Source organism: Paramisgurnus dabryanus, chromosome 1 (genome assembly GCF_030506205.2).
Source record: "Paramisgurnus dabryanus chromosome 1, PD_genome_1.1, whole genome shotgun sequence".
NCBI classification, from domain to species: domain Eukaryota; kingdom Metazoa; phylum Chordata; class Actinopteri; order Cypriniformes; family Cobitidae; genus Paramisgurnus; species Paramisgurnus dabryanus.
The window spans coordinates 19,892,992-19,913,503 of record NC_133337.1 but is presented as its reverse complement, the minus strand read 5'-3'; the positions used below and the strand labels follow the sequence as shown (position 1 = coordinate 19,913,503).

The 20,512-nt window shown below is 37.5% G+C and overlaps 1 protein-coding gene across 1 annotated transcript in view; it reads right to left on the bottom strand.

Annotated features, from left to right (window-relative positions):
• Window positions 1-20,512, bottom strand: part of grm8a (glutamate receptor, metabotropic 8a) — a 221,222-nt gene that overhangs the window by 65,652 nt on the left and 135,058 nt on the right. The window contains exons 4-6 of the mRNA XM_073813888.1: window positions 4,511-4,646; window positions 3,398-3,552; window positions 501-641 (exon numbers count right to left, since the gene is read on the bottom strand). Coding sequence (XP_073669989.1) covers window positions 501-641; window positions 3,398-3,552; window positions 4,511-4,646 — 432 coding nt within the window. The remainder of the gene's footprint in view (window positions 1-500; window positions 642-3,397; window positions 3,553-4,510; window positions 4,647-20,512) is intronic.

Sequence of the window (20,512 nt, the reverse complement as noted above, 5' to 3'; positions counted from 1 at the left end):
ACATGCATTTTATTCTGGGGACAAGGATAAGCCCTGTGCAGGACAATCCTATAACAAGAAAAAACGTAAATAGAAATATTTGTGCAGAAGACCTGACAAGGGTTAAAGGGATAGTTCACCCAAAATGGAAATTTGGTCATCATTTACTCATCATTATTTTTTCTGATAAACACTAAAGAAGATATTTTGATAAATGATGGTAAGCACACAGCGGATGGTAATCATTGACTTTCATAGTAGGAAAAAACAAATGCTAATGAAAGTATTGTGATAAGTCATAAAGAGATATTTTTGATAAATGATGGTAAGAACACAGTTGATGGCACCCATTGAATTCCATTGTATCCATGAGTTCATTCATATTTGTTCTCCCACCTGGCTCAATAGAACCTCCGAAGCCCATTTTGTATTTGACATCTTTAAACTAAAACCCATCTGTGAACATTACAATATATTACAAATAATGGATCAAACTTGAATATCTGTTAAGCATCTCTCACCAGTGCACTTTTTAAGGTTTCCGGACGTTTGAGTCCATGCATCCCCAGTCTGCAGCCAAAGTTTTCCTCCCAGAATTCCGCAAACCAGACGTTTCTTCTGTTTGTTGGACAGCGAGCGGCTGCGGAAGTAACGATCGAACGCTGAGAGCAGAGGAAAAGAAAAGAGAATAAATGTCTGGCAGAGTGTCACCAATTTCCATCAGTGAAGTGTCAGAGCAATGTGCATGTCCTCAACGGCATTCCTGTTCGACTCTCTGTATCTAATCCATCTCCCCATAGACACAATTACACGATGTGTTCTGACAAAGTGCTCTAATTGGTGGGTCAATTCCAAGCTGTTGCCCGTGGATCTCAGAGCTGATGGCTGAGGGGACAGCGCTATCATTACTGAAGTGCACCATAAAGAGCTCAGCAGCTGCAGACGGCTCAATGGATTGCCTATGACCATAATGCTGATGGTTAGCAACGTTTGTCTGGCCGCGCTGGTGACTTCAAGCAAACATCTCTGCTGAGTCTGAACCGTGCAAATTGTCTCTGATGAGGACTGCACTACAAAACTACAATGCAGGATTTTCTAAACTAATCTCAGCCTATTTCTGTGGTGAAGATTTTGTATTTATTTGTACGATGTGTATTATTTGACAGAAAACTTGACATAGAATCAGCGTCATGCACCAATTTTTTTAAGGGGGCACAGTGTGCACTTACATTTCTAACACTCTGTGCACCCCTGTCTTCATACAAAAACCTCCAAAATAAAAGTGTTGACTAACTTTCATATCAAATACTATTCTATTTGGGAATAATGACATATTGGCATCATTTACATCTGAAACGGCATGTTTTGTTTATTTACCTTTTGTTTAATGACTTGTTAAATTGTGTTATTAATGCATTTGCACAACAACTGCATTTTCATATTAAATTAATGTAATTTTAAATTCATAAAGTATATAAACAACGAAAATGACATAAGCTTTTAATTGATTTTAATGTTCAATAATGATTTTTAAACATATGTTTAGATAATATTATTAGAGGAACAGATTTTTGCATGAAATTTTACCTGTGAACATGTGTAATTCTGTACCCCCGTAAACTCTGGCAAACTTTGGCGTTGTACCAAGATGAATCTAGAAATCTCTACTAATATAACGTTGAGACGGTCACATTTTAAACCATACATTTTCTACGCAGAGGAGGTTAACTGCACATTACCATACTGGGGTTTGGAAATGTTGTGAGTGTTTCTTACACGTTTTAATTCCTCAGATAGCAAAATGCAGCAGCAACAGCAAACAGCTCGTGAGCGCGCTCAGACACTAATGATGTCTGCGACTGCGCTGAATGCAGCGCCTGCCGCCAGAATAAAGTAATGTAACATGATCAAAACACTATCAAAAATGGCAAAAAATCTCTGAAAAGTGACATGCAACACATAATTGATAATACTGTGCATATTAAACCGATTAAAAGACAAGTAATATTAATGGACGCTTCTTTGATTTTGAGGTTGCATGCAAAATCCCCTCAAAATCCCCTGAGTTGTTTTTTTTTTGCATACAACAACTCAAAAACAAAAAGCTAAATCTGCCACATATCTTTAAAATGCTGAGATTCTTGTCATTTGAATGATGTAAACCCTTTTAACTCATTCCCCGCCAGCCATTTTTTTAAAGTTGCACGCAAGCATTTTTTTGTGATTTTTAAAAAAGTTTCACAAAATGCCTTCCAGGAAAATTTTCTTCTAAAAATATATAAACATACAAAAATATAAAATGAAAGAACAAACCCTCTGCTTTCAAACAAACAAACAAAACAGAAAAAAACTTTCATCCTATCTGTATTTTTTTCTCTGCTTATAAACTATTGAATATGTTTTTTTAGCAAAAAGCTGAAATAATTTCATTTTTGTGAAGAAATTTTGTTAGAGTTTAGATTCAGAACAATTATTAAAACATATATAGAGTTTAAAATGAGTAAATAATGTTTTTGCTTCAGTTTTTTTGTGTGCGCCATCTAGTGGATTGCAGATAAACATAAAAATTCTTTAGAAACACATTTTTTATGCAAATATTTTCTCTTAATTTACGAGATAACTTGTCAATGGCGGGGAAAGAGTTAAAATACAATCAACACAGCAGGTACAATTAGGCCGCATTAAGACTGCCTAAAGTGACTCAATTCCAATTTTTTTCTTGGATATGACTCACAAACATCTGGGGAAAAGCGGGAAAAAAGCGCATAAATTTCAATATTCTCTAATCGGTTTCAGGCCTCATTCATATGTGAAAATAAGTCGGATATGAATCTGATACATGCATTCGCATCCGCAATGTAAGCTGACATATCAAATATTCTCATGTCAAGACGTGTCGTGTGTCATTGAAAATGTGACGCTGGCAAATGACGTCAACTCAAGTGGACACCAACCGTGATCACATGACTCTTCTTAGCAGCGCAATGGAGGATGATGGCTCCGCTTATATTGAAGTTTTTTGTGTTGTTACAGAAATAAAGTTCTATAATCTTGTATAATCTTTTTGTTTTGAGTCCATTGCGTATCGTGACATTTTACTTCCTATGCGGTTTAAGCTGTTATGGGTCAGAACGTCTATTTTGAATTGTTTTGCCAAATTTTTAGAGTCGCTTTTAAAAGATGATGTAAGCGTGTCGTCAAAAAAAATCGGACACAGGCAACGAAACAGAATTGGGCAGCAAGATTAGCGATGAACATCCAGCCTTTGTGTCCTTTCATTTTTTCAGCCAAAGTGGCAAACTTCTCACCAGAAAATTGATCAATTTTACCAAAACAAAACACTTCTGAAAGTCCAGCATATTTTTCCACTAGTGTAATAAACAATTTTGACAGTAAGGTTCAGACTGTTCGTACAGACCTTCGACTGTGGCTCTTTTGGGAAGGATGGTGATGGCTCCCTTTACAACTGTCTCTTGCTGGAAGACCGGTGAGATTTTTGAGCCCCAGCTGTCAGACCCGACCCACAAAAAATGACCCGTCTGGTTGGACCTCTTGGCCGCATCCAAGACTCGTCTGCAGATGTAAACACAGATACATCAGCTACAAAAAACCAACAGCGTGAAGGGAGGACATCCATATCTCACGCCTGAACACTGAGCTGTGTCTTATCTATTGATGGGACAGAGTTCGGATAAATACACATCAAGGGCTGCTGTCATCTGTGTGCTGACTGATATTCATATAAAGACATTATTTTATGCTTCACTCATGTCAAACACCCTGAACTAGGATTTAGAAAGCAAAACTAAGACTTGAATAACTTTTCCCAAATCTCATTACATTATATAATCACAACATATTTGCACAGTGTGAGCTCTCGGTCAACATTTACACGTTTTCTGAGTCAACTACAGTATAACAATGAAATAACATCACTATGAAGTCAGATTTGTATTTGCCTGCAAGGCATTTAAGAAAATACTGTTACCTCAGCAGCCGCTATTTCAACGAGCATATGTGTAAATGGCAGGAAAGCAAACTCTTTCCTAGCTCACCCCGTGCACGGGAGCCAAATCTCACCACACAGTGTCACCTCAGGGATTGAGTTACATAAACTATCCGAGTCTGAGTGGACCGGTGTAATTGAAAGACACAGAGGAAATTAGAGCATCCCGCCCCTACGGCTACAAAACACTTAGCATTCTCTCCAGCACGGTTTGTAATTGGTTCCCATTTGTATCCTAGGTTAAGTAAAGTCGGACAATATACAGGTGGTTACAAAGATAATGACTGCAAATCAGTGAAAACTTTTTTGTTCACTTATTATAGGACTGAACTGCCAAAGATGGGACATTTCTGCAGTGTCTCTCTCTCTCTCTCTCTCTCTCTCTCTCTCTCTCTCTCTCTCTCTCTCTCTCTCTCTCTCTCTCTCTCTCTCTTTCTCTCTCTCTCTCTCTCTCTCAGGCAATTATAAAGGACTTATTTCAGAATAAAAGATCCCCGTCAATGAGTTTATTGTATAGAAGGGCACCTGATATCATCCTCATTTGCAAACATGATCACGGCTCGGGCGTTGGGAGTCTCCAGCAGGCGTCGGATTATCTTGTCGAATTCCCCAAGCCTCGGTTCCCGGGGGATCTTCAGAGACTGTGCAATACAAACTCCACCTAAACACAGACAAAGATATTCACACGTTACTGAACATGGCTATATTTGTGTTTGAAACCAATCAGAGGGGAAAGAAAAGAGGTAATTCAGACACAGCTGTACACACGACTGCGCATCAAGTAAATCTTAAAGTCTGTTCATTGGATTTTAAAGCATTTCTGTATGTGGTATGGATCGGGTTTGTAAAGATCATTTTTCACATCCAAAAAATCATTTCTTTCTGAATTCGTTTCATTTGTATTACTGTCTAGTTTCCAATAAAAACAGCTTATAACATCATACATTTACCTGAGGAGAAAAATAAGAGAAAATCATGTGAAATATCTTGAAAGTACCACTGGTAGTTTTACCGTAATGAGGAAATATGCTAATAACAAGAAAACGACTATTTGCCAGTGGTGTAAGATAAAATCAATTTTCTCTGTAAACACATCTTCATATTTTAAACATCTTAATATTTTGCATCTCAAGGAAAAGATTTTAAAGATGCAAATCAAGACAAAAGCATTCACTAAAAATGTGTTGTAGTTAAATACACAAACATAAATATGCCAACATGTTTGGCCGTATGTCTGAACTTCAAAATGACTTCATTTGTACAGAAGCAGTTAAATGCCTTTTCTCTGCAGGTGCTTCACCTCACACATCGTAACATCACCGTTGAAAATCAGGTCATGATGGAGCACATTCAGGTGGACAGGGTAGTATTTCATATTTAATGTAAGTTATAATGTGTAAGCGTTAGTCCCTCGGAGAGCTCCATTATGTTATTAGTGTCACGCGTGAGAATGAATGATGGACTTCCTCCTGGTTGTAATCTTTTCCTGTTTCAATCCATTTAATGAGCGTTGACATTTTCCTTGGTTAGTTGTAATGCTGTATGCAAAACAAATGCTGTGCTTCATACACCATATCACAAAGACAAACACTCATTAGCCCTCATTAATGCACCTATAAAGGATAATCAGCAATCTGTTGCCCCCGTGCCCTTCACCCTCTGTTATTGGTTCTCAGTTTCTGTAACACACAATATATTTTGTGCCAGGTCGTGTTCCCTCGCCTGTTTAAGCAGCTTTTAGTTGGATAAGATGGACCAGATTTGTTCTGTTCTTGTATTTTTTTTATGTACGTATGCATGTATACATGTGGGTATTGATGTGTTTATGCTTCTACACATTTAAATGCAAGTGCAAATTACTTTATTATTTGTATAATACATTACACATTTATTTTTAAATATTGTATTGTTATTTATTTACAAAGCAAATAACATGAATCAATAATAATAATAATATATTAATAATAATTATTAATAATTATTAATAATTATATTAACAATAATAATAATAATAATAACAATATTAATAATAATAAGAAGAAAAGTAATAATAATGATAAAAATGACAATGATATTATTATTATTATTATTAATAATAATAATAAGAAAAAGAAGAAAAAGAAGAAGAAGAAGAAGAAGAAGAGTTATAATGATGATAATTACGATAATAATAATGATTATAATGACAATGGAAGAAGAAGAAGAAGAAGATCTTGTTACCCAGTTAAAATAACCCAACAAAGGGTCAGTGCTAGTAACCCACCACTGGGTTATCTATTGGGCAAGTTTTAACTATTTTAAATAAGTACATTCTGAAATAATATGCTGTGATATTTTAAAAACCCAGCCATTGAGTTGAATTAACCCACAAGATGTTTAAATTTGACCCAACAATGAGTTGAAACAATTCAGCATCGGTTTATTATTACAACTTTTTGGGTCCCTTTTTGACCCAAGCTGGATAGAAAATAACCCAGCATTTTTTTATGTAGATGCTTTTTAGCATTTCAAATAATGTAACTATACTACTATCAAAATACGCTCTGAACTATAATTCTGTATTTAAAAAATACAAGCCTAATTTAAGCATTATTCATAAAACTGTTACAGCAGTTTTTGTGTTGCTTAAACAGATCCAGGTCTCAATAAATGAATTGCATGGGCAGACATCATCATTGCAGCATGTTACTGAGTAAAATCAGGACGGTTTTGGGTTTGACACGAGCTCGGAGATAAACTGCTCCACCCGCTGGTGACTAACACAATTGCCCTGCCAAGCCATTTCCGAGAGGCATAAGTTAGGCATTAGTCACTCTGTCATTAATATGCATGCATGAAAATGTAAAAATATGCTCTGTTTATTTAAAGCTGTAAAATCCATCCAGGCTAAAGAACATGAAAAGTGTGTCAGGCTATCATGCAAGCCATCCACTTGTAGACTGTTTTCCTCTAATTGTTTAAGAGAGCAGTATTAAGAGATTTATTCAGTCTGTCTGATGTAGCATGAAAATAAAACGAGCCGTCCGGCATCAAACACAGAGCACTTCTGCGTCCCTCTTAATCTCTAATGATTTCATTTGCAATGCTTTATGAATCATAAATTATCTAATTGAGTCCAACCTTGCATGTCCCTCTTCAGATATGCACATGGACTGAATAATGCCATCATTTATTTTAAATCATCCCTGTTCTCTCAAACGTGATTCACACTGGATAATTAACTTTTCTGCTTTCCATTTGGTTTCACCAATTGCAAAAATGTGCATGCATTACTCTAGTACTCCTGTAGCTCCATTGGTGGAGCAAAAGCTCATGGGTTGGATCCCAAGGGAACACACATGCTGATAAAATGTATACTGTAACTTGTGAGTCGCTTTGGATAAAAATATCTGGCAAATGCATACAATAGCGTGAACACATACATGTTTCATGAAAGTAAGGCCACAGATTAGATATTTACTAGAACTAGAAGTGTATTATTTCTTATACTGATATGACTTTGTTTCTAAGTTGCATCAATTCATATGTTTGAAAACATCAGCATGCAACATTTATCACTATTGTAACTGCTGACATGCAGATCCCTGTGTCCTCTTGCACTCCAGTGAGAAAACATCTACACCTATTATATTTTTTTCTTGCTAAAGAAGGCAGTTAACAGGCAAAACTACAGCTAATGGCTGGGCCTTAAACCCAAATTAAATGTTTGATATTTCGGAGTATTGTTTCCCCTTGGCGCTGACCTCCCCCGCTCTCTGCATGAAACGATTCGGTCGTCAGTTCCTCCAAACATCAAACGTGAAAGCGTTTCTCACTCATGAAAGCAGCACACAGGCTATGGAAACATGTTTATTCATCGCGTCGCCACATCTCCACCCACACTCGCATCACAAAGATGCTCAAATCCAACCCGCATCCACCCACGGGCGCGTGCCTGACGCCACGCATTTCACACGGCACGCTCATCTCCGTACGCTGACAATAACTGCACTTTGCAACACAAAAGTCCTTTTGGATATGAGCACTAGTTAGCAACTTAAAAGTCATGGGTTCGATCCCAGTCAACACTTGTACTGATGAGAAATGTACAAGCACTGCAAGTAATGCACTGATTAAAGCATCTGCATAAATTAAAATGCTTGTTTTCTGCAGTATGGTTGCATTATTAGTGTAGGTACTGAATGAATGAATACTAGCAGCATCTGTTTACTGTAACAGCTCAGGTGAAGAGTAATCGAATTATGAATCAAAAGTAATTGATTATGAAATTTGTTGTTAATATATTTCATTATTGATTAGTGACATTGATTGTGATTGTATCGATTGTGACGTCACATGCTCCCGCACCACCGCTCCCGCGGACGCGAATTGCCTCAAACTGTACAGTGTTAACTGTGCGCTTCTAATTAAATTCTTCTACAAAGAGTGCTGCAGGCACTTTTTCTTTAAACAAGATGAGCTAAACGTTTCTCAGTCACACTTCTTCTCATCATCCAATCAGGTTGTTTAAAATAAAGGCAGCATTGCCAGGTCAGCAAGGACTTCTTCATACAGCCAAGCTGCGTGCTCAAAGTTAGGCACTTTTTCTTCATACAACATAAGCTGCATGTTTGTCAGACGCTGCTCATGGCGCGACTAGCTTCTGAGTTCTGAATTGGGCTACTTTTAACTCTTCCCCACCATTGCTGGCGCTGGATGGCAACTTTTTTTAAAAAACACTGGTGGGGAAAGAGTTGTCAGCCAGCGCCAGCATTTTTTTATGATTTTCACAAAAATGTTATGACTTACAGAAAATGTTCTTCTTTAAATATATAAACATACAATATATTAAATGAAAGAACAGACCCTAAAAAGTTTCATCCTACCTTTATCTTTTTATTACCTCTCAAATATGTGTTGGTTTCTTCAAAAACACTAAATTTTGAGTAAAAAGCTGAAATATTAGCATTTTTGTGAAGGACTTTTGATAGAGATCAGATTGAGAGCGATCCTCAATACATACACAGAGTTCTTACTGTTTGCTGTAAGGGGATACTACTGGCTTTTATTAACTAGGTAAGAGCACCACCTGGTGGATAATAGCGGAAATATGGATTGTCAGAAAAACTCGTCATTAGGAAATCGTTTTCTCTTAATTTACAAGTTAACTCATCAAAGGTGGGGAAAGAGTTAAACAGTTTCTGTGGGTTGATGTTTTTCTGGTGGTTGGGGATGAAGGATTTGCTTTATTAGTTGTTTATATTTGGGTCATTAGGATGCTTTTGGACTAATTTTGAATGGCCATATACACTCACCTAAAGGATTATTAGGAACACCTGTTCAATTTCTCATTAATGCAATTATCTAATCAACCAATCACATTGCAGTTGCTTCAATGCATTTAGGGATGTGGTCCTGGTCAAGACAATCTCCTGTGCCCGGTTGCATGAAAGTCCTTAAGCTAAGAAATCCCTTAAATATAAGGTTAAGGGTCCCCTTAATAAAAATTGGGTTGCAAGAAAAACCCTTAAGTGAACCTTAAGGCTGTCAGTAAGTATTTACCCTTAAATGCTAAAGTATTACCTTAAGGGTTTGCTATGGGTTGCTAGAAAGTCCTTAAGTCCCATTTTCCCTTAAAAATTTAAGGGACTATAAGAGGTCCCTTAACGTCACACGCGATGGCTGATTTTATGTTTATTTAAGAAAATGAAGTACCAATGCGCATTTCTAACGTTCGAAATAATCCCTTCGAGAAAAGTGATGCGCATTTATTAGGAGAATAGCGGTTTGATCGTCCGTCAATCTAAAGTGTTTCCAGTTTGAATTACTTTCAGGTTCTATACATGCGGCACTTTACAGTCTGTTATTTGCGATGTTTCATTGTACACAAATATGCCGTCTGTTGAGCTGCATGCGTTGATTTGTTTACGCTGTGAGATTTTGTAACTATAGCAACCGCTTCTCCGCTGCCGTGTTTTGGCAGAGACTATACCGTAAAATACTTAGTATAAACACTTAGGTAAGGGTGACAGTTAAGACCTTTGTTGCAACGCTCTTAAATAAATCCCTTACCTCAGGGTTTTTTTCTCCCTCAGGGAAACCCTCACTTAAGGAGTTTCATGCAACCGGGCACTGAACTCCAAACTGAATGTCAGAATGGAAAATAAAGGTGATTTAAGCAATTATGAGCGTGGCATGGTTGTTGGTGCCAGACGGGCCGGTCTGAGTATTTCACAATCTGCTCAGTTACTGGGATTTTTACGCACAACCATTTCTAGGGTTTACAAAGAATGGTGTGAAAAGGAAAAAAACATCCAGTATGTGGCAGTCCTGTGGGCAAAAATGCCTTGTTGATGCTAGAGGTCAGAGGAGAATGGGCCGACTGATTCAAGCTGATAGAAGAGCAACTTTGACTGAAATAACCACTTGTTAAAACCGAGGTATGCAGCAAAGCATTTGTGAAGCCACAACACGCACATCCTTAAGGTATATTGGCTACAACAGCAGAAGACCCCACAGGGTACCACTCATCTCCACTACAAATAGGAAAAAGAGGCTACAATTTGCACGAGCTCACCAAAATTGGACAGTTTACGATTGGAAGTATTTGCCTGGTCTGATGAATCTCGATTTCTGTTGATACATTCAGATGGTAGAGTCAGAATTTGGCGTAAACAGAATAAGAACATGAATCCATCATGCCTTGTTACCACTGTGCAGGCTGCTGCTGGTGGTGTAATGGTGTGAGTGATGTTTTCTTGGCACACTTTAGGCCCCTTAGTGCCAATTGGGCATCGTTTATATGCAAAGGCCTACCTGAGCATTGTTTCTGACCATGTCCATCCCTTTATGACCACCATGTCCCCATCCTCTGATGGCTACTTCCAGCAGGATAATGCACCATGTCACAAAGCTTGAATCATTTCAAATTGGTTTCTTGAATGTGACAATGATTTCACTGTACTAAAATGGCCCCCACTTTTTAAAAGTACACTTCTACAGGTCAATACCCTAATTTAGTTTAAATAAGTAAAAATGTTCGGAAAAAATCGTCTGATTAGTTGATTAATAAAAAAAATAATTGTTGATTGCAGCCCTACAGGATTGGGCAGTTTTGTGCTTCTGCTCGCTGGGCACGTCAAACTGGATTCACAAGCGGTCATTTAGTGATGCCACTTTCCTCCAACCACCAAAAAAAGTAACCGAATCTGAAACCAAGCAGCAAAGAGACGAGATAATACTGATGTCATGCGCACCGTGTCGGCAGCGTTAATTCAATTCGCCCGCAAGAGTGTCACGAAACAAATCAATGGCACGGATCGATTGACTCCAGCCTTTTAAGAAGTGACACTGAAACTGAAACTAGAGGAGTGATGGAGTCTTGGTCACTGGTCTGAAGGTCAAATCTCTCTCCTAAATCCGTGTAATAAATCCTTCTGTCTGTAATCTCTTTGTTTCGTCTGTCTGAAGTGTTGTGCTGATTTAACAGCGAGGCAGAGAGATTTGTTTCGTCTGAGAAGTCTGACAGACGCGCCATGCCCGTGGAAAAGCCGACGCACAAAGATCTGCCACTATGACGGAAAAATCTCATTTCTCTGTGTGAATCCTAATCAAATCTCCAGTCAGTGGGACATGATGAGACCCGCCTGCAAAAAAAATAAGAAAGAAACAGAAAGGAATACAAAACAAAGCTCCATTAATGTCCTTGTAATCTTCACGTCTTATATTTGAAAGCACAGAGTTATTTATCGATTGCCCAATTTTTTAAAATTAATTTAAGGCGTAGAGATCTTGGTGCTACAGTAACATTAAAAAACCTCAAGGTTAAAAAATAAAAGTTGAAAGCATATGAAGACATCTGTCACATGCCAGCAATAAGAAATCCTTATGACTCATTTCTTTGACTTTGTTAAAACCGTTTACAATACTGCATGCAAAACTAAAGTCTATGAGGCAAAACTTTCTAGCAGAACTTAAAGGTCAAGTGTCTCATTTCTGCAGCACAAGCCCAAACAAACTAAATTACACAATAATGAACCCAAATTTTTGAAATTAACCAGAGCTCAGGGCAAATACACACAATTTGTAGGTGCACAAATTACTCAACAAAACTCTATGGAAGGTCTTGCTATTTGTGTGTTTAGTTTGGGTAAATCTACAGTCAGATATCTTCTTAAATGTGGTTTGATGAAAGAACAAAGCTATAAAAAAGTAAACATTACGTCAGTTGCACAACAGTCATCATAAATTCAAAATTTGATGCACGCAGCACGGTTACGTGAATTTCTTAGCAGCATAAGTGATAAAAATATAATAGCCTCCCAAATGAATCAAAATCCACAAACTTAACATTACGATGGGCTCCAGTGTTGATAGAGCAAACGCATCCTAATGAGTAAAGCGTGCTTGTGTTTGCATCAAAAGAGTGCAAGGAAGTCAGAAGGGGGTACAATCGTGCTCTGCCATGGTTCAAGGCAACCCTGCCAAATGTCAGTAGGCTTTTGTTAAAAAAAAACACAGAATCTGATCTGTTCATTTACCTGCTTTCCTGAAATGTAAAATAATCACCTATGCATATAAAAGATATGAGCTCAACTTTATAAAATACACAAAGAATTCATCTCCATTATTCACCTCCATCTGGTGCGCAATTGAATGTAATGAGAACATTTTATTTTCAGTTAATTTAACTATTGTGCATTGAAAGAAACATTGTTTTTTCAGTGCTGGTTAGAGTAACGCTATATCCACTATACATGTCATTTATTTAAGTGTGAATTGACTGGTTATTATTATGAAAGTATTTTAAAAGTGTGCAGGCTTCTGCTCTGATGAGACTGCAGAGAAACAGCAGAGAGGAAAATGATGTTACATCTCATTTAACAGACGCGTTTCATACGTACATACGTTGCAGGCCAATGCAATCATTGGTTAGGTTGCTTAAGGACACCGTGATGCATTGTGACACTAGCCAATAATGTCTGTTCTTTAAATACAGCTTCTTAGCAAGACTTGAATATGAAGCGCAAGGTTGAAATCTGTAGCTAAGGGCTGTATTTAAATAATGCATGAAAAACATTATAGTTCATTTCTAATGCATGTGGGGTTTTTCAATTGCATTCAATATGTGGTGTGGTGTTTGCTAAGCCTTTGATCATACATCTTTGTGTTATGAACATGAATGACATCTTTGAATCAATCGGTTTAAGGAATTACTTTTCTATGCCATCTAGGGATGTTCACATTGACCGTTTAACCGTTAACCGAAGGTAAGAAATTATGACCGATTAACATTATCAGTTAAAATAAAAAATATTTGTTAATACATGGTGTGTGTCGTCATGAGCCGACAGACATTTCGCCACTTTTCTATCTTTAATTTGTGAATGTTCTGTAAATGACACAAATGATTGCTGCCCTGACGGTCTGATAAAGTAATCATTTGTATGAGAAATCATTTGTATGCGTGTTTGGAAGCTGAACGGAGACGCGCGCGTGTCCGCGCAAGATGACGCGGTCCGTCTGCGCACATCCGGACAGACGTTCGCTGATGGCCTCTGACCCTAACCATAAACATCTAGCTCTTTTTGGACAAACGGAGAAAGACGACGCAAAACCAAAACTTTCTGAAAAGCGTCCTGCTTTAGAAATGACCACTGTGGTAGATGATACGGAGACAATCTGCCATTTGGATATTAATCCACTGGACCGATCGCGTGCTTTTTAATAAGGTAATGTTGCGTGAATATCTGATAATGTATGAATCCTGGTTCTGTTTTTGATCTGTGGCTGCTGTTTGCACGACGTAAAACCAAAGACGACGCAAAACCAAAACTTTCTGAAAAGCGTCCTGCTTTAGAAATGACCACTGTGGTAGATGAAACAGAGACAATCTGTCCTTTGGATATTAATCTACTGGACCGATCGCGTGCTTTTTAATAAGGTAATGTTGCATGAATATCTGATAATGTATGAATCCTGGTTCTGTTGTTGATCTGTGGCTGCTGTTTGCACGTTCAAATTAAATGTTTTGTTTTTACTAGTTCACAGACAACCGTCAACTGTATTTTTACTCAATGACAATTTCATATTAAAATCTTATCAGTTAACGGTTAATGTTCGGTTTAGAAGCTACGGTTGTCGGTCGGGAAAATTAACTGATATGAGCATCCCTAATGCCATCAAAAAAACAGTGGATATTATACCCGGTACATTCATCACACTGTGAAAGAAACTGTAGCAGCAGGTCATCCTGTTATTCAGTGCATATAGAAAAGCTAAATGTCTATTCATGCAAATGTCTATTCAATTCAACAGTGTTGAGCAGTGTTGGGCAATTCAGCAATGCAGGTAAGTAAGGTTAATGTCCAAGCAGTGACACTTGCATGTGCCGTTTCCCATGAGGGATCAGATCTCATCTTTATTCTGACATTTGCTTCCCCCCAACTCAGAGCACCGGTGAAGATAAAAGTCATGACTCTGGAAACCAGACCACATTACAGGCTAACATCAAACTCAGGCAAAAAAAATGTGCGATTCTCATAGGATCCTTTAGTGCATGTGATGGGCATGACAGAAATCTGAGTAATTTCCATATCACAATGTATATTTAGATACAGTTCACAATTTTACATTCCCTTGGTTGTGTATTAGTACGTTAATGATATGCAAAGGTACAATCCCAAAGTAAAGGATGATGCAAGTTATCATTTAAATCTGTTTTCTTGGACTACAACAAACACACAGATTGTAGGCAACAGTTTACTTCCTGGGATTGGTGATGTAGACACAACAGTCATTATCATAAATCCTCCCGCTTGGACTCACAACCTGTAAGTTAACTCCTGTTAGCTTTGCATTGTGACCAAATCTTTCAAACATGGTAAGGAGCATCACATTTCCTGCTGACGTCAGAGGTATTTAGGCCAATCACACTGTACAGATTAGCTGGCCAATCAGGGACACAGAGCTTTTCAGATCAATGCGTTTGGTACAAAATCAATGCGTTTGAGGAAGGCAGGATATCTGAAGCTACAAAAATGTACGGTATGTTGAATATAATCTGTTTTTTAACCACAAACCACGTGAAACCTTTGTATTATACCAAATACACAAAATAATGTTTTTTTTAACAATGAAATAGGTTCACTTTAAATCATTTTGCACTTGAAATGGCTGCAATTGTAGCTGATAAGAGGAGGCTCAGAATAGACAGCACGAGGCAGAAGGATTTTTCCACACGTAAGAGTTTATTTGCAATGCAAGGGAAGCATATTATTCAAAAATATTGTTTGCCAAGCCATGTTATTTTTTATTCTCAAGAGGAGAAGTCACACAATAGCAGGTGTTTCAAAACTTCTTGTAAAACTTCATTTTTTTTCTCCTCAGGTTTTTTTTCAGTGTACTTTGGCTTTGTTAGCTGGGATTTTGCACCCCGAATTTTCATCTGCGATGTCCGTGGTGCTGAACTTAAGCGCATCAGGCGTTAGTAGATCACTCGCACCTGCAGGACCATCAGCTCTGTTTATGTGCGATTCTGAACTTAGATTGCGTTTGGTCATTATGGAAATCAGCTGTTGTGCCTGTGTTATTTAATTTGCACCTTTTTTGTAAATAACCAGAATATATTACCACTCCCATTAGCGTTTTTTATGAATTGCGCTCTCGTGCTAATTTAGTAAATCTAGGTTTAAGTTAAAGACATCCACCATATGTTAATACATCTACCACAGTACAAGCAATATGGCAAAATCCAACACAATCTCATGGCAATATACATTTATTTTACAAGGCAATCTCATTTGCACATCATTTTTTAGTCTGATCTGCTTTAACAACAGTAATGTTGGGGTAAGGTGTAGGCTTTCATTCATTCATTTTTAGATAAACATATGTTTTGGTATGATTTGCATCGTTTGAATTCATATGAAATTGCCACCGTGAAATATAGATTTGATCAGGTTGCAAAATCTCTATCCACTGACTTTTTCTCCTGTATGCACACACAGAATGTCAATATGATGAAAAGATGCTTTCACTACAGTGTTTCCATGGCATCTAACGTGCTGTGTGTAATGAAATACTATTACAAAGAAACCTTTGAGATTTACCACTGCTTTGTTTTGATGGACCTTTAGTGCTTGCTGGCAACATGTTATGTCCACTCGAATGTAATCTGCCACTCGAACCCACTTGAATCTTTTTGGCATTCAAACCATCCCACCCTGCTCTCTCACCCTCTCTCTCATGATTTGTAGATTTGTAGCATAGGCTATAGACAACACATTTATTTTAGCCGTAGTTTAAAGCAGCTCATCTACTTTTTAAATTCTCTCTTTATGTAAAGACATTCATCTCTTTAACAGCATTGTATATCACAAACCAGTCCAGCACTTCTACACATTAACGCTTTACTGTTTCTGAAAGGATGACCACAATATAGTTCACAATAAAGAGGAACAGTTCATCCAGAAATCAAATTTCATTCCAAACTTTCGGTTATCTGTGTAACCCAAAAGCAGATGATTTGAGCCACTGATCAAACTGAAAGCATATAGGTGTGAAATGGCATGATGTTCATGTTTTTCACCTCTATTTCAACAGTCCACAGATTTTTTCTTCTACTAAACTTCTCTTCCAAACCTTTCAAAGACAATAAAGTCATCACGCTTCTATGAATCCACTAATGTCGGAATCTGATTAATCCCCCAACAGTCCCAATTCAACACCATAATCTGTACTGAGTGTTTACTTGAATCACAAAGCACTGATCTCTATTTGCCCGATCATACTTAAGCAAATGTCAGTCTTGGTTTAGCTGTCTGTTTGTGAAGACGACTTAAGTAAAGGTGACCTGCAGTAGGGGCACTGACATTTGCTTCTGTTTAATGAGGTCAGCTGTACACATTCAATCCATTCACCAGTCCATCCATGTGACGGGTGGCATGCGAAATATCCAGGTTTCCTCCTGATGACATCCAGAGAGGAATGTGACAGCCTTCAACGTCTGAGAATCATCCAAGTGGAGATTCTGTAAATTCCCTCAAGCAAACTTGAACAAGAGCGATCGATGCTCCATTCTGATTGCTTTTGCTTTACTGAGGCAATGAGAAAGACAGTGAAACAACTTGAACAGCGGGGAAGATTCACTTTTTGCACACTGAGGAAAATAAACCCTATGCACGGACCACGTGTACTTAATTCGCTTATAGGTCACATGCTTCAGGCAAACTCTCTATGATAAAGTGACAACAGTTTAATATTAGATTTTTACATTTGCTAAAGAAAATGTGAGTTCTGCTTGTCTGTGCGAAATCTGTAACCATAATGCCACCCACTGTAATTTACAATTCATTTAAACTTTCTTGACTAGTAAGGAGTTTTTACAAATTATAAAAAAGTTTAATTGCTTAAGTTATTTCAACTTCATATTTATAATTTATAATTTATAGCAACATCTCACTAGTTAAATTAAGTTAAATTAATCAAAATTCCAATGATGAATTAAACTTAAAAATTGAAGTGCAACAAGGAATTTTGACAGGGCATGGTCATTTTTATAGTCGAATGATATTAAGTGTATTTTATTATGTCCTATCTCTACTATGTGGTTGTACTGTACCAAGGTGTTTGAAATGATTTCTAGTCTATAGCAATGCGGTTGCTAAATCTATATCAAGCTTGTTTCAGCATCTGGCAGCACCTCTCTATAACTCTACACAAACTCCCCCATAACTCGCTGTTCCCCAAGAGGAATATTTCTTACAATAAAGCACCAAAACAAAAATGTAAGGATAACATCAATCACCATCGTAAACCATCACAATGGGTCTGAATATGACTAAAAGAGTAAATCAGTCAATAGGTAAGAATGGTTTTCTGAATGATTTACACATAAAACGATTTCTGCTGTGTTTGGCACATTGCTTTTCTGACAGGTGCTATTTCAATGACACAATGACCTGAACTGAGCCTGGATCTAAACTGCCTATCGCTAACATTTAAAGTTGCAGTAGAATGTAAAACTGTTTTTACCCGGGCATAGATGAATAATAAGAGATATATACATGGTAATGATATATACTGAGCCTCAAACACAATTGTTTCCTCCTTCTTATGTAAACCTTGTGCATGCAAAAGCCCGCAGGAAAACAGGGCACCAAATGTGATAGTCGAGATGTAAGCCCCCCAACAATAAATGACTAATTAATTACAATGTTGTTACAATGCTAAAACAAAGTTGTGACTGCTGAGTTAGCTCTATATGCTAGTTAATGCTATATGTTAGCGCTTAGGCCAAAGTACTGCTTTTGATGTTCCATATCTTTGTCTTATGGTAAGAAAATAGGACAAAACAGTAACCAATATGCAACAGTGACACGTAAACAGAAATGTGTAATACAGTCACGTAAAAACATGAAAAAATGTGACAGTGTCACAGAAAAGAATAAAAAATTTTCGTGACTATAGGTACATTATTTTGTGATACTGGGATGTTCCAACAAATAGCGGTAATCCATGATTGCCGTCTTTCCTCGTCTTTAGGACACCAAAACATTTGTTATTTTCGACAAGGTATTTGTTCAAGAGTTCAGTTTGGCAACTAGTGAGACCATTAAACAAACTCAGACACGTAACCGTGACAACATATGGCATCCAATGAAATTGCCTATACACAGTCATGTGAGGTGCTTGTCAATCTGTGAATATGCTAAGTAGCTAAACCGACCTCGAAATAAAAAATAGCGCAATTTGAACTTATAAGAAACAAAAGGTATGGTCAGGTTGAATTGTTGTTCAGAAATATGTTGTTTAATTGCTATTTAGCATGTTGTTTTATAGATATCTAAACCAACAGACTTTATAGTCTTGCTTAACTAAACAACTGCCTGGAGGCTTTGCAAATATGGCCACCTTGTGGCGCGACTTCCCTGAAGGGACTTTGGCCTAAGTGATGTTTTTAATGGTAGAACTTATACACAATATTATCCTAAATGTAAGTGGTGAACAATGCAGCAAACTAAAAAAAGCATCTAAAGAACATAAAACTGTACAGCACATCTAAATCCATATAATTTCAGACAGCCACCTGCTTTAGCGAGACAGACCCTGATATATTAAAGGACACTTTGGATGTCTGCCACAGACTTTCATCTAGCTTTTCCATTACATTTTACCTGATCTTATATTTGCCTTCGGCATAGGTTAGCACATGGTCTGCAGTAACAGATGAATGTCAAGAACGGTGCACACGGTGTGTCGCGACACAGTTTCAGTGTTGTGAATATGTCGAGTGTTTGTTTTTTCCTGTGCGTGTGTTTGTCGTGAAATAAACAGCGAATGTAAAACATTCCTTTTGGATCTCATGAAATACAGATACTCATTCGTATTATGCAAACTACATGATCTAAACTATAATTAATAATTGAAATGATTCTCTGAATTATGGAAACAATCTGCAGGTCGGGCCTGTGTGAAAGAACGCTTTTAGATGTGTCTTAGCCGTGACTTCTCATTAAAAATGCATTACAGCTTCGGCATGTGAAGGATGAAATGTCTGCCGTTATATCAATCACCCTTTTTTAATTAAATTATTCTAAGAGCAATATAACCAGCGATTTGTCAAGACGAAGGTTTCCTTCAAATCGACTTTTCTACAAAAGATCCGATCCGGGCTGCACACAGCAGACCTGCTGTCAGTTTTCAGAAAATAAGCACATTAATGTTCTGCCAAATGCATTCATACAGTAGCCATACTCCTCATTATAATGTTTCCAAAGTGATTAGACTAATGTGAAAATTGCGGTGCAAGTCGACTGCTGTCAAACACGTCGACGGCATTACTGGTTTGCGAGAGGGAGGTGAAGCGGTAGAGTTAGTGCGGACAGCATGGGCTGGCTGTCATATGGAGTTGTTGTGTTGGCTGACAGCTCGTGGGATGAACCAAGCTGTTTTCAGCAGTCGCTGAAGAGGCTTCTTGTCTGAATCGAGGCATCTTCCACACACAACAATGATAAGGCAATCGAGCATGTCTATATGTGACACACCTGTAGTTATAGGAGGTGTGATGCATTCATCTAATCACTAAATCACTCTTTTTAATTGAACTCTTCATAATCTATCATCAAAATGTCACCTGTTGTCCAACCTTTCATAATCTGATTCAAACCAGATGGACATGTTGATATGTATTTCAAGGAAAAATATGTAAGATTTTTGTCCAAAAACCAGTGGCACAATGTAATATATTTTGACTATTTGTGTACTTACATCTGTAATTGCTTTATGCAGTGTGACATCCCTCATCACTTTGTGTGTATCAATTGCATACCTGTCAACACTGGGATTTGAAAATAAGAGAAATTTCCTGAACCCTAACACCACAACCCTGCCCCATTTTCACTACTACGCAGGGAAATGGACGGGTACACTGCAAAAAAATACTTACTTAGTATTTTTGTGTTGTTTTCAGTACAAATATCTAACAATTCTTAAATCAAGATGTACTTTCTTGATATGCCATTATTTTTAGACAAGTGAATTTGTGCT